We start from the raw sequence: 15,541 nt of genomic DNA, 5'->3' as shown, positions 1-15,541 counted from the left end.
GTTTGAACATGGTGTTCGTTATGGACAATCAGTGACGAGCACAGTAGGGGGCCCATTCCTCCCAATCACACCCCTCCACGTCTCACTGTCATTGCCCACGTGAGCGTCGAAGTCCCCCAGCAGAACGAGAGAGTCCCCAGGGGGAGCGCTCTCCAGCACACCCTCCAAGGACTCCAAAAACGGTGGCTACTCTGAACTGCTGTTTGGTGCATTGGCATTAACAACACCCGAAGGTGGAGGGAGGCTACCCTCTCGTTTACTGGGATGAACCCCAACGTACAGACGCCAAGCAAAATGTATGCCCACACCTGCTTTGCACCTCTCACTATGGGCAACTCCAGAGTGGAAGAGAGTCCAGGCCCTCTCGAGAGGATTGGTACCAGAGCCCAAGCCGTGTGTGGAGGAGCGTCCGAATATATCTAGTTGGAATTTCTCTGCCTCACACACCAGTTCGGGCTCCTTTCCCGCCAGTGAGGTGCCATTCCATGTCCCAAGAGCTAGCTCCTGTAACCAGGAATCAGAAAGTTCCCGCCTTTGGCCACCACCCAGCTCGCTACGCACCCAACCCCTTTGGCCCCTCCTACAGGTGGTGAGCCTATAGGAAGGGGGACCCACATTGCCTTTTCGGGCCTTGGGTGAAGGCCTGGCCACCAGACGCTCGCCTTTGAGCCCCGCCTCCAGGCCTGACTCCAGAGAGGGGCCCTGGTGACCCGCTTCCAGGCAAGGGAAATCAAGATCCATTTTTCTTTTTCGTCATAAGAGGTCTGTCTGACCCATAAGGGGTCTGTCTGAGCCATGCTTTGTCTTTTCCCCATGCTCGATATATACCTTTTAGGATTTCCTCCTAATGAGTAAGACGAAAAGCTTTGAGATCTACTCGTTTTTACTATTTTTAAGGTTTGTGCTACACATCGACTTTTTAAGTATTTATATGTATGAGGTCACGTGTCCGTTAACTTTAGGTAGTGATCATCATTTTGGGTCTGTTCCAACTGCTCCTGGCTGCTCCACTGGCTTACACTGATCAAAGTCTCCCATACCTCTTCATCCTTCCCCTCGTATCAGGAATTATCGTATGTATCTCACTCAAGTATTTCACATCAACATCACATGTGAGAGATATGGAATTTCGCTTGTGTCAAATGTTGTCTTATGAGTTTAATGACTCATGATGGATTGATGATGACCTACATAACTTTGGGTGTCACCTGTCAAATTTGATTGATGAGGTTGATGTTTTGGCTGTATGACCTCTAGGATGTTGGCAGCTACTTTCTGTATGTCAAACCAGGAATGATGATTGATTGACCTCTATGGCATGTGCAACATCAGGGATACCCAAGTCAAATAACGATTGATGATCTCTTCTCTATATGTCGCCGGTACTTCTTATTTCAAATTAGCATTAATGACAGGCCTTTATCAATTAAATCCCTCGCATTGTAAGCAAATGGGATTCTCCAACCCCTCTCTCACCAGAAAAACTGACAATTTCCATTGTGTGATTAGTGCAACTCTGACTTCTCCAACACCTCACTTGATAAAAACAAACAAACATCTTTACCTGATAAAAATGCATGAAGCGCCTCTCGCTGTTCAACATTCAACAATGAAACGGTGAGTAATTCTGCGAGAACAGAATTAATTGCAGCGTCCATTCGTCATTTTTTGATGCGTTAATATCATTCAAAAATATGCAGCCTATTCAACTTAGGTTTAAATAGTCAAACAATTTATTCACCGCCCCCCCCAAAAATTTAATGAAGCCAATATTGAAGGCAATCGGGTCGGGTCGAGTTGGCACCCGTAGGGGGGACGTTGATTGGTTGGTTGGTTGGTTGGCTCGTCTTGTGGGATTTGTGTCTTATCCTATCCTATTATTTATGTTTGCCTATTGGTTGCTTGTGTCAATTTTAACCATTTATATTCCCATACTTGTTCAAATACACAGTAAACATGTACTGATTGTGATCTTCTAAGCACATACAGTTGTAATCTTTAGTGTTGTTCCGATATTGGTATCATAAAAACAGTGGTATCGGCATCGGCAAGTACTAACAAGTTACATGCCAATACCATTATTTACAACGCTAATACAGGACTTTGGATGCAGCATCTCGTGTCTTGCTTATGCATGACATTCACTGACGTGTGACGTGTTCACTGCATGCCGATAGAAGATATCCTATTGGCCCTTGAATGCTCTGAACCAATGGAAGGGCAGCTTTTTCATGTTGGGGGGAAAAAAACCTAGGTATAGGTACGGTATCGGCATCGGCCGATACTGCAAAACTGGATATCGGAATCGGTATTGGGGGCCAAAAAACAGTATCAGAACAACACTTGTAATTTTGATTTTTGGAACAAATGCCATATGAATACAATATAAAAAAAACGAGGTTGGAGGAATATGGTAAGCTATATACAGTACAGGTAAATATTATACAACTTCAGGAAATTTTGGTGAACAATAGTGGGCCGGTCTGAGTCATGAGACGCCAATAATCTTGTAATGATCTTGACAATGTTAAAATTTTGATTTTTTTTCCTTCCTTTTTGTTATTTATTGTTGTTTCTTTGCATTTGCAATTCACAAACCAACGGTCCTCCGGGCAACACCACCTTTGAGTGCCAATTTAAAATCTTAGTGAGGGGTGGAGCAAGAGTCTGACTTCCTGTTGAGTTATGCTTTAAACGACAAATGAATAAAAAGAAAACTTGAACTGCAATCTGCCTAAAGTGGGATTTAATAATTTCAGGGAAATTATAATTCATTTCCTGATATGATAGTCAGTTGTTATACATGTATAACCCTTAGCATAATGGCCATAGATATATTTGTAATGTACAGTCGGACGTGGGATTTGAACCCGTGAAGTCCTGGTTACTGAACAATTGACTTTAATGATAAATTGTATGTATGGTAGTGGGCGTGAAAAGTGGGACTTGGAAAAAGTTAAATTCAATTGATTTCATTCATTTGTGAAAGAAAAAAACAATATAAAGCAATATTGAAATTCAAAGTAAAGTAAAAAAAAAAATGAAAGGGGACAGAATGTCAGTCCTATTGAAAATGAATGGGGTGAAGTTAATATTTAACATTAAATTGTGTGAAGATTGTAAGTAATGTGGAATCAGACGATATATTCCCAGGAGGGTGCGAATTTTTGAAGCAAGTTGAAATTTGAACAGTGTAAATCGGATGTAATATGTAGGAGTTTGTGGAAATGAATGGGGAAAAAATTGATCTTAAACGTTAAATTATGCAAAAACTGTAAGTAATGTAGAATTAGATGATATTTTCCAAAAATAGTGTGAATTTTTTAAGCAAGTTGAAATTTTAACGGTTTAAATCAGAAGTAATATGTGGGACTTCAAAAATTCGCACTGCAAAAAAGTGTGGAGAATAAAATACTATAATAAGTATAATAAAGAATCCCAATAACATATTCCAGCATTCCCACAATAATTAAACGTATGAAGTGGGCCCGTCTCTTATTTGATATGCAACAATCTGCCTCTTGTCTTGGCCAGGACTCCCTGTGAGAAGAGTTATTGTAACTCAATGGGACTCTTCCTGGTTAAGTAAAGGTTAAATGAAAAAAAAAGGAGACAAACAAGGCACAGGCCGGAAAAAACAAAAAAAAAGTTCGAATCCCAAGCATGGCAAGTAATGGTGTGCGATACTGCAAATTTTGGTATTGATTTGGTACCAAGTAAATACAGGGCCAGTATCGTATATGAAAATGATGTGGTTTTTTTTTCGTGTTTTTTTATTAAGGTATCTGTATCATCAAATTTCTTATTCACAATCAATTTTCAACCTTTAAGTGTTTTTGTGGTGTTTCCTTTTAAAACAAAGGACACAATTAGGACAACATTTATTAATAAATAGAAAATACTTTATCAATGAGTTCCAAACGTAACAAAATAGTTTTTTTATTATCTTAAACAAAGTTTACAAAGTGATCATAGGAAAATAAATGTAAACAAATACTTAATCATATACTGTTCAGAAACAACAAATACAAACAATAACTACAAATTCTGCATTCTTTTTTCAACCTAAATAAACAAGATGTTAAAAATGTTAACAATAACAATAAAACATAAAACAACATACCCCAAAAAAATAAATACTGTATGTGTTCAACTGTTCACGCAATTGACTACAAAGATGAGATGCTAAGTCACATGATGGCACACGATCGAAACACAGGAGGAGAGGAGGGAGAGCAAGTCTGCCTGTGGCGACTGTGGCGTGACTGTCACGTTGACCAAACTGCAGCAGTGCATAAAAGAACCAAACTGAAACTAAACTACTAGATCGATATTATAGTGCCACTATCGATCCAATATCAATACCGACTTGGTATCGATAATTAGAGTTGTTCTGATACTGTTTTTGGGCCCCGATTCCAATACCCAGTTAAGCAGTATTGGCCGATACCGTACCGATACCTGTTTGTTTTACATGAAAAAGCTGCCCTGCCATTGGTTCAGAGCATTCAAGGGCCAATCTTGGCTCGGCATGCAGTGAACACGTCGCACATAAGTGAATGTCAATGTTCCAATAAAAGTGTATATAAGTTATCATATATTTGCTAAAATGCTTTTTATACATGTGAACTTTAAATGAACTGTTCAGAGCTCTAGTCTGTGTGATTGTGTTTATGATGAGTCACGCGGCCTGGGGCAAAGATCGAAAGAAGAACTACGCCCAAAAATAAGGATGCTGATGGAACTTTCGGTGTTTGTAGCAGCTGACAAGATAATCACATGCTTATACGCTTACACTCACACCCAAGCAGGCAAATGTGTTATTTTGAGACAATGCAGCATTGCACCATTGGATATTTCCCCACCCCCTTTAGAGGTGCAACGCTTTCTTGTAACCTAGGGTCCACCTAACTAAATAAAAAGAGAGGAAAGCAAGAGATTTGGCAGAGGGGTTTTGGGAGCCAACTCCCTGCTCTCCTTGTAAGTTTCTCAAGAAGTTTTGTCTTCCAGTCCTTGTGTCTGTATATTTTTAAATGTTCTAGGTTGAATGAACATGACATGCACGAGCAAGACACAAGATGCTGCATCCAAAGTCCTATATTAGCGAAATAATGGTATCAGCATGTTAGTTGTTAGTACTTGCCGATGCCGCTACCACTGTTTTAATGCAGTATCGGGGCCTCTCCCAATACTGGTATTGGAACAACACTATTGATAATATCGATATTTGGATCGATCCGCCCACCACTAATGGCAAGACGTGTGGGAACGACAAGACATAATAACACTGACACATACAATGGACCAACACGAACTGACAGAAAACAAAGGACTAAATACACCAACAATAATTGACATAAGACACAACTGGCTGAGGGCACTGATTGGTTGACACACGAGGAATGGCAGGCAAACACAGGTAGACCACATAAAGCTTGACGAGACAAGGACACAAGTGCCATTTCTCAATATCAAGAACACAGAGTACATTCTTATGACACACGAGTAGGTTCTTGGTAAGCCCGACTTCAAGAACATACTTCTCAAGCACGCATATCTCATTGGCGTATTTCCGTAATTCATCGCAGTTATATCATGTGACTAGCTTTCAATGAATTTGTACTACTATTTCGATGTTTCAAAATGTGTTTGTACAACATACATCGGTTAAAAACCTTACTTACATCCTTGTGATTTCGTGAGACATCATCAATGGCGGCCCAAGTACTGTTCCAATCGAAAGTATGCATAAGCCAAGACCACACAGAATTCCCAGATGTCGTTCTTTTTTGCTAGCTTAAAGCAAAGATGCATTGGTTGTTGCTTGGTAAAGGCTTGGCTGGGAAAATATCTCAAGATGCATTTCATACTTCCAAGGAATGAATGGCAGCGGAGGAGCATCACGTTTGTTCTTCTTTTTTGTTCTTCTTTCATTTCCGGCAGACTGGGCACGGCATGTGCGTTGCTGCCACCCACCAGCATCACGTTTGTAATGCTGCATTCGAGGATGGTCGCAAGTCGGATAAATCCAAGTTGTTTTTTTCCAGTTCCGACCTGAAAGCGTTCAAGGCTAAAGTCAATGACGAAAATGGCGGATAGTGATAATTTTTTTTTTATTATTTTGGTCCACAAAACAAATTTTGACCTACTACAAACAATTTTGCTTCATTTATTGTTTTTATCTGATTTCATAAGCATTTCATACAGTTCAGTAGTTCTCTGTATAATTTCATGCAGGGATATAGCGGCATACTGTCACGTGCGTTGTTACGTGAAGTTATGTCGAATATTTATGAATGAAGAAAGCTATCTATTTTTAAACTCGATTACATTTTATTTTACCATCCATGGTCCGTCGGATTGTTGCTTTGTGACCAATAATAAGCAGCGCTGCAGCAGCCAATTAACTACAAACACTAGCGCACGAGCTCATCAACCCACAGGAGAGCACGGGCCGCACCAGCCCCCCGCCCCCCTTAGTTGTAGGATCTTGCTACTAGCAGGATATAGCGAGGGAGAAAAAAGAGATGTCGAAAAGAAAGAAGGCAGGTGAGAAGGAAATGGGTGCCAAAAAAATAAGATGGAAGAAAATAAGAATGCTTCATGAAAGTGCAACTAATTGTGCAAAAATGACCAAACTTTTTAGTGGAGGAAGAGGGCCCGAAGATGCTGAGGCAGGTTCCAGTAGCACGTCGACAGGTAGGCCCGGTGGAAATCACATTTAATATGGCTCAATATTAGACCAAGTAGTCCATACAGTTAATGCAAAAGATTTGTTAATGGAGCATCATTGATTGATTGTTGTTGCAATGCTCATCATAAAAAAATCATCAAGAAAATCTATCTGTGATTTGATCACAACACAGTTAGCAGTTAAGGAATGCTTCCATATTGTTTGATATGTGGACAAATTAGCTGGATTACTTTCAAATAAGCATGTGTGTGTTTGTGTGTGTGTGTGTGTGTGGGGGTGGGGGGGGTATTTATGTGTGTGTGTTTTTTCTTACATCGCTTGCTATGTGTATTAAGAACACAATAGTTAACATTATGATTATATATACATTTATCATTATCATAGCAGCAGAAACATCAGCTGTTAAGGCCACTATTAGGTCATGTTTAAGTTTTTGAAAAGTATTTCACATTTTAGTAGTCACAGTAGCTGGCTTGGTTGATTCTGTCCCCCATAGGCTAGGATATGTGCAACGTTAACATTTGTATACCAAGTTTAGTAAGGCAGGCATCAACATGGCATCTTAAAGTGCTTTGAAGGTCAACGTCATAAGATTCTCTTCAGTTTGTACCACAAAAATGATGAGACCTAAATTCACTGTCACCGCTTATTGTTTTGTATTTGGAACGTTGAAACACGGCAGGAGAAAAAAAAATAGTTTTGTTTCGTGCGCATTGAGGGCCTCTCCAACTAAAATTCCCGGGCTGAAGTTGGAGCGCAGTCCGTCCCTGGATGTACCACAATTTCAGCAGAATCAGAAAAAAACCTGCAACTCACATCGGTGTCTTTCCAGAACCTTTTTTTCCCCAATATAATCCTAAATTGATACTTCTTTATTACTCTTAACTATATAACATCTAGTCACGTGGTACACAGTTACGGCAGAACCAGGAAGTTCCCAATAAGAACAACATCCGGGTATTCCGTCCGTTCTTTGCTCAACACTTATGGCTTTTTGTGTACTTTCAAGTGGAACATTACTTCGACCGCAACTGATGACGTTTCATGAGATCACAAGGACGTAAATACAGACAAGAACGCATATTGAGAAACGGCCAGGGACAACATAACAAAACACAGATCACACAGCCAAAAAACAAGAACACACAAAAACCCAACACCAAGGAACCAAAACATGCCAGTTTTTCTCTTCTCGTGGTTCTGATACAGGTGTTCCTTGGTTTTAAGTACAATAATCTAATTAAAGAATATGGAAGTTTTGTTGTTTAAAAAAAAAAAAGAAGATATTTCTGACGTGTAATATGGCTTTCCTGTTCTTGAATTATCATTGTTTTACACTATGATGTAAAACCTCCATATTTACATTCTAAAGCTGTTTCTTCATTGTAAATTTGACTAAATGTGCCTACTCTCTTAATGTAATGATGTTTTAAATGGTGAACACATCTCAAAACAATGGATCATGCTTTTCCTTTCTAAAGTCATAAATTCACAAACAAGCAACAATTGAAGTACAGTGGCACTCAGCCATCTTTAGCGCGGGTACTCAGAATTCGGTGATAAAATTCAGGGAGTCATCGACTGTAAAACTATTGACCCCTGGAAAATTAGTTTAGTTAGTGTGTGTGTGTGTGCGTGTGTGTGTGTGTTGTTTTACAGATTGTTGCTGGTGGATCATTTACCATGGCAAATAAGAGAAATCCCAGAAGACTTTTGGTAAGACAACTGAGCAAAATAAAAAATAAAAAATCTGAATCAACTGCAAAATTAGAATCAAAATACTTCACGTATTATTACACCATTCTCAGTTTAGGTTATTGATAGATAAGTATCTAATTAAATGTGCAATTAAAAGATGAATTGAGCGAGCAAGCTCATTAGCTTGTGGGCTAGCAAACAGGGGGAAAAAATAATTTTCCAAGTTTCTGCTGTTGTGTGAATCTATGCACAGCACATGGAGCAATGTTGTGGAGTATGGTGACCGGACTCAGCCGCTGCTTCTCCACGTTGAGAGGAGCCATCTGAGGTGGCTCGGTCATCTGGTTCGGGTGCCTCCTGGACGCCTCCTTGGAGAGGTGATCTGGGCATGTCCCACTGACGGGAGGCCCCGGAGACGACCCAGAGACGCTAGAGAGACTATGTCTCTCGGCTGGCCTGGAAACACGTTGGGATCCCCCCGGTTGAGCTCGTTGAAGTTGCTGGGGAGAGGAAAGTCTGGGCTTCCCTGCTAAAACTGCTGCCCCCGCGACCCGACTCTTAATAAGTGGTAGATAATGGATGGATGGATGAATAATAAAAAAAAATGTACAAGGAAAAGAAGATGAGTGCTTCAAGTAACATTTAGGAATAGTTACTATTTAACCAGTTTTCAACTGTGGTTTCTGTATCTAAACACTGGTTGGCTGCCACGCAATGACGTACATGATTTGATGAAATAGTAGAAGTCTGTGACGTTATTGCATTAGCGCTCTGCTAAACTTAATATGTGTGGATAAATAAATGAATACAGGCCTCATTATTAAGAATAATACAGAGACCAAACTTAAATGTCTGCTACAAGTCCAGACAGCGATCCACGCCCATTGTGAAACTCTTTGCGGCGATCAAAGCTTGAGCGGAGCACTAAGAAACTAGATGGTAATTCTATTGTAGCTATTGCTAGCTTGCTATCGGCAATGTTCCCATAGAAGACAAAGGCAATGCATTGAAAATAAGCCATAGCTTGTGCAGATGTTTTTCTTGTTCTGTTCACCTTGGGAGTGATTTTCAACATTCCCACAATTCTACATATTTGACATTTTTCACTCACATCTTGCACATTTTCACCAATATCATTTCACCTAATTCCATCCATCCATTTCCTTAACCGCTTTTCCTCACAAGGGTCGCGGGGGGCGCTGGAGCCTATCCCAGCTGTCTTCGGGCAGTAGGCGGGGTACACCCTGAACTGGTTGCCAGCCAATCGCAGTCACCTAATTCCATACAATTAAATAATATTAAATATAATTCTACATCTTTCAATGCATGCATTTTACCACTACCATTCAAGATATTTCTATATCGTATTAACAACTTCTAATATCATCATAGGGCTGGACAATAAATCTAATTAATTCGATTAATTGTCATTTTGAAAATCGAATCGTTAAAAATTTGCTAAATCGAATTTTGTCTTCTGGATTATTAAAAGCTGTAGTTCTATGTTCTGTTACATCCAGATGTTATTGTGAGTTGTAATTTTGTTAACTGAATGTTACGTTTTTATGTTATAACTGATTTAGTATCATATACATTATTGTTGTCTGAACATTTTGCACAATAATTATTTTTGAATAAATGACACCTTTAAATAAACGTTTTTGAGTTTATTAGATTAAAATCGATTAAAATTGTAATTGTCCTGAATGACTGGAAAAAAAAAAATAGATTTTATTTTTGGGCTATATCGCCCAGCCCTAATTCCAAATCATTCAATACTATTCAACACAGTTCCATATCTTTCGACAAAACTCCACATCATTCAATATGAGTCCACATATTTCAGTTTTTCTTTCATTCAGCATTTCAAATTCAATTTATCCAGAAAATGCTTCATATAGTTTAATTCATAATATTGCATTATCACATGTACATAAAATAAAAGTATTTAAATGTGTCTCACTCTATCCACTCTGCAGCTTCAAGGTTCTGCCTGCAGTAATGGAGTTGGCTTGCTGAGCGCACTGCTTGCCTTCTGCCTTTACTGCTTCCACCTCAGCAATGTAAACAGCAAAGATCCATGTCCGTCAGTGTCCATAGATGAATATGGTTGTCCTGGGGATGTCCTGCTTGTAAGTTTATTGATGCCGTCAAAATGCCTTTTCTACATCAAAACCTGAAAGATGGGAAATCAAGTACAGTGGTACCATTGAGTGCTGAAAAGTTTTTCGGGCTATGAGCTCTTGCTTGGTTACTTTTTTGCTTTGTGTTGTGAGCCAAAAAGTCAACAACTCAAATGAATTCAGGCGCATGCCCGGCTGTCAGACAGTCAGGGGGACGCATTCTTTGATTGACAGCCAGACAAATCTACCAGCTATGATAACTGTTAAAATCTGTCATGAGGGACCACTCAACCAGCTCCAGAATGCTTTAAAAACACTGACTGGACTGGTCTGTCTTTTACCATCTGGAGCTAAATGAATGCACTGAGACTCTTCTGGTTTACATGTTCTGTTACATCCAGATGTTATTGCGAGTTGTAATTTTGTTAGCTGAATGTTAAGTTTATATGTTAGAACTGATTTAGTATCGTATACATTATTGTTGTCTGAACATTTTGCACAAGAATTATTTTTGAATAAATGACACCTTTAAATAAACTTTTTTTGAGTTCATTAGATTAAAATCTATTAAAATTGCAATTGTCCTGAATGACTGGAAAAAAACATTTTATGTTTGGGCCATATCGCCCAGCCCTAATTCCAAATCATTCAATACTATTCAACACAGCGCTGATGCAATCACTACTGTCCACCATACCACCGCGAGCAACAGGGGAATTACGTCAAACTACTTTTTTATTTTGGCTCAGCGTTTAACACCATCTTGCTGAGCATTCAAATCAGAAAGCTGACTAATTTGAACTTCCCAGCCCCCACTTGTAACTGGATTTACAGCTTGCTGACAGACCGCCCACAGCAGGGGAGAGTGGGTTGTCATACATCCTCTACCCTGACACTAGTTCCTCCCAGGGCTGCATGTTGAACCCCTTCTTGTGTGCCTTGTACACCCATGACTGTGTCCCCGCCCACCACTCAGATTTCATAGTGAAATTTTACAGGAGACATTGCAGTGGTGGGTCTTTTTTTCCAATGGTGATGAGACAGCATACAGGGAGGAGGTCAAGAGGCTGAAATGCTGGTGCTCAACGAATAACCTCAGGCTGAACACCAGTAAAACCAAAGAGATGCTGCTAGACTGGAGGAGGAAGAGAAGCAACCCTGCCCCACGACATATAGATGTGGTTCCAGTGGAGAGGGTCTCCTCCAAATATTTGGGGGTGCATGTTAGTGTAGACCTTACATGGTTCACCAACACAGCAGCAGTGGTTGGCAAGGTTCAGCAGAGACGTAGATCGACCACTAAATCGAGAGCTTCGCCTTTTGACTCAGCTCCTTCTTCACCACCACAGACCGATACAGAGCCCGCATTACTGCAGACGTTTGCACCGATTCGCCTGTCACTCCATCCTGCCCTCACTCGTGAACAAGACTCTAAGATACTTGAACTCCTCCACTCGGGGCAGGATCTTATCCCCGACCAGGAGAGAGCACACCACGCTTTTTCGACTGAGGACCATGGTCTCGGATTTGGAGGTGCCGATCCACATCCCAACCACTTCACACTCGGTTGTGAACCACTACAGTGAGAGTTGGAGATTGCGGCTTAGATAAGTCATCATCTGCACAAAGCAGAGATGTAATGCTGAGGCCACCAAACCGGACCCCCTCAGTGCTTTGGAGTCTATCCATAAATTTATGAACAGAATAGGTGACAATGGGCAACCTTGGTAGAGTACAACCCTCACTGGAAACAAATCTGACTTACTGCCAGCAATGCAGACCAATTCTGACATCGGTTGTGAAGGGACCAAACAGCCCATATCAGGGCGCTTGGTACCCCGTACTCCCAAAGCAGTGAAAGTAGACCCCACAGGACTCCTCGAAGGAAACGGTTGAACGCCTTCTTCAAGTCCACAAAATACATGTTGACTGGTTGGGTGAACTGAAGAACCCTGCCGACGGTGGTAGAGCTGGTCCACTGTTCCACGGCCAGGACAAAAACCACACTGCTCCTCCTGAATCCGAGATTCGACTTCCTGATGGACCCTGCTCTCCAGCACCCCTGAATAGACTTTACCAGGGAGGCCACCCGATCTGCCATCCCAGGGGCACTGTCCCCGATCTCCATGTGAATTGTAGAGGCGTGTCAACAACGACAGCCCCACAAAATCCAGAGCCTTTAGGAACTCCAGGCGGATCTCATCCACCATCCGCCTTGCCACTGAGGAGCTTTCCAACCACCTCAGTGACTTCGTCCCCAGAGATAGGAGAGCCCACCTCAGAGTCCCCAGACCCTGCTTCCTCAAAGGAAGACGTGTTGGTGGAATTGAGGAGGTCTTCGAAGTATTCTCCCCACCGATTCGCAACGTCCTGAGTTGAGGTCAGCAGCACCCCATCTCCACTATACACAGTAATAATGGTGCACTGCTTTCCTCTCCTGAGACGCCGGATGGTGGACCAGAATTTCCTCAAAGCCATCCGGAAGTCATTTTCCATGGCCTCACCGAACTCCTCCATGTCTGAGTTTTTGCCTCAGTGACCGCATTCAATGTCCCAAGAGCTAGCTTCTGTAGCTAGCTTCTGTAGCCGGGGATCGGACCACCCGCCCTTTGCTGCCGCCCAGCCAACTATGCACCTGACCCCTCACCGGGATTATCCCGGAAAAAAAACTGCTCCTCAATATTACAAAGTTGCTGCTCAAATGACACCATTACTTAGCAAATATGGTCCTCAAAAAAAATAAAATAATAATAAAAAAAAGCTAAATCAAACCTTGGGCATATCTTGGACATTGTGGTGAAGAGAGGGGGTGAGTTTTCAATTGATCACCACCTAATGGTATATTGGTCCTATGACAGTCCGATCAAGGAAACCTAAAAATAATGTGAAGGTCTGCTGGAAATGTCTAGTCAGCAGGAGTTTCAATTCCCACCTCCAGCAAAACGTTGGCCATGTCCCAGGGGATGTGGGAGACACCGAGTCCCTGTAGGCCATGTTTCATGCCTTCATTGTTGAGGGATCCAGCCAGAGCTGTAAGGTCTTTGTGCCTTTTGGGTTTTGGGGTAGAAATCCCTGAACCCTTTGGTGGACATCGGAGGTGGGTATTCTGTCAAGCTGATGGAGTCCTGTCAAGTCTCTTTGGGCCCCTGAAGGGGAAAACAGTTCACATTGTTGACACTTTGAAGACCTCTTCAATTCCACCGACATGTCTTCCATTAATTAAGGAGTGCCTCGGGATTAGCAGGCCGGAGGTCTCAAACTCCAGAGTAAAGTCTGACAATCCTGAAGACCATCCCACAACATCCAGGGCTTTTAGGAATACCAGGCAGGTCTCAGCCACTACCGGGCTCCATCAAGGAGCTTTTTTCCTACTTTGGTGACTTTAACCCATATATCCAATGGTATGGCTCCTAGGAGATCCGACTGTGAGGATTTTAGCACAGCATCGTGGAGATTTGGGGAATGATGAGTTGGTGCTGAAATGTTGTAAATGTTGCTACCCAAGCTCCGCTTTACATTGCAAACATTGCTCATCTTTTTGTGTAATCGTCCATAGCAACGATTATATTGAGTACATACTGTACGATGTCTGCAACAAATATCTAAACAGGCAATGGCCAAACATAGTTCCGGGCAGTACACATATGGTTTTAAGAAATTTTTGTCAACAAATTTTGGTGGTCGATTTAACTGAGTTAGACATTTTTTCCTCCATCCCACTAGAGAATTTAACCAATCTTTCTGTATGTGTTACTCACCAATGAACGACCTATCGGCTGTTAGAAAACTACAGTTGCTTGTTTACTTTCAAACACAGCTTGTAGCAAACATGAGTAACATAATGGATATTATGATAGTGACATCATACTAGTCAATAACATAGCACCTGTCTATTACAGGCATACTGCTGGAGCGTGACACTGCTGCTGCTGTTCTGTGATATTGGTGCTATTCTCCTGCACTGCCTCATTTCAGTCAACGCTCTCAAAGCCCTCAAAACCGAATGATATCCAGACACAGACACACACAGAGACACTTATATACAGGGAAATGGCAAACTGAAATAACTTCAATAGCTATTTGGCAACAACGACTATTCCTTTATAAGTAGTGATTGAACATACAGAAACGTAACATATTTATAATTTGAAAAAATGGGGGGGGGGGGGGGGGGAATGAACACAAGGGGAAAATTTTTTTGTTCATCAGAGGTTGAATGTTCAAAGACAATAGGAAGAGGTAAAAAAAAAAAAAAAAAGAAGAAGCCTCATCTAGTGCTAATATTAACTATAAATTTTGACTCATTCCATGATACTACTCAAGTACTTTTCTTGGAGCCACATTGCTTTATTTGAGATATTTTATGTTTGACAGTTCTTTGTTTATAGTTTAGGCTCAATGTTGTGATCTATAATTGTAAACCCATTGTATATATTTAAGTTTTGGAATATTTGGAATTTGGAAGGATGACGCCCCCTTTGTGTTATTAAGGTATGGCAGGCTGAAGGGAAAAATAACCATGGTTTGATATGTCCTCATGAAACCTCTTATATAAGGATATGTTGTTGTCCTGAACTGTTGTACGAATCCAGGTGCCCAACAATTTGTAAATAAAGGGCGGGATCAGCCTGGGAACTCTTCCTTGTTTATACTACAGCCTTCCCTGCTTCGCAAACATGTTTTCGAGAGTGTCTGGGAGAGGGCTTGGACAGCCCGGTTTCTCATGCTCACAACTTTTTGCTAACGAATAAAAAACGGAGCGGCACACGGTCCGGACGGAGTCAGCTGTGGAACACGTACGATTGCCCAGCCGTTGTTGCAGCTCGCTTCACCCGGACCGTGGGCTCCCCGGTCTAGTGTCAAGGTAAGCGCTGATGATGATCATATTATGCTGCTTAACGTTGTAGTGTATTGATTGCTGTTTGCGGGGAATGAAAGGTATAATCATTCTAGCAAATCGACTGTTTGCGGGGAATGAAAGGTATAATCATTCTAGCAAATCGAGTCGTGATTGTTGCTGTTTGCG

General features: G+C 41.3%; 1 protein-coding gene across 1 annotated transcript in view; it reads left to right on the top strand.

The window, feature by feature from the left end:
- The window catches only part of LOC147170321 (uncharacterized), a 103,854-nt gene that overhangs the window by 7,410 nt on the left and 80,903 nt on the right, over positions 1-15,541 (top strand). Inside the window, exons 2-4 of the mRNA XM_086082170.1 lie at positions 963-1,073; positions 8,354-8,410; positions 10,372-10,524. Of these exons, the coding sequence (XP_085938296.1) occupies positions 963-1,073; positions 8,354-8,410; positions 10,372-10,524 (321 nt within the window). The remainder of the gene's footprint in view (positions 1-962; positions 1,074-8,353; positions 8,411-10,371; positions 10,525-15,541) is intronic.

This window comes from Leptonotus elevatus, chromosome 8 (genome assembly GCF_054856555.1).
Source record: "Leptonotus elevatus isolate MCC_2025b chromosome 8, RoL_Lele_1.0, whole genome shotgun sequence".
NCBI classification, from domain to species: domain Eukaryota; kingdom Metazoa; phylum Chordata; class Actinopteri; order Syngnathiformes; family Syngnathidae; genus Leptonotus; species Leptonotus elevatus.
Note: the sequence above shows the minus strand (reverse complement) of the source record. Positions and strands in the feature narration are given on the sequence as shown.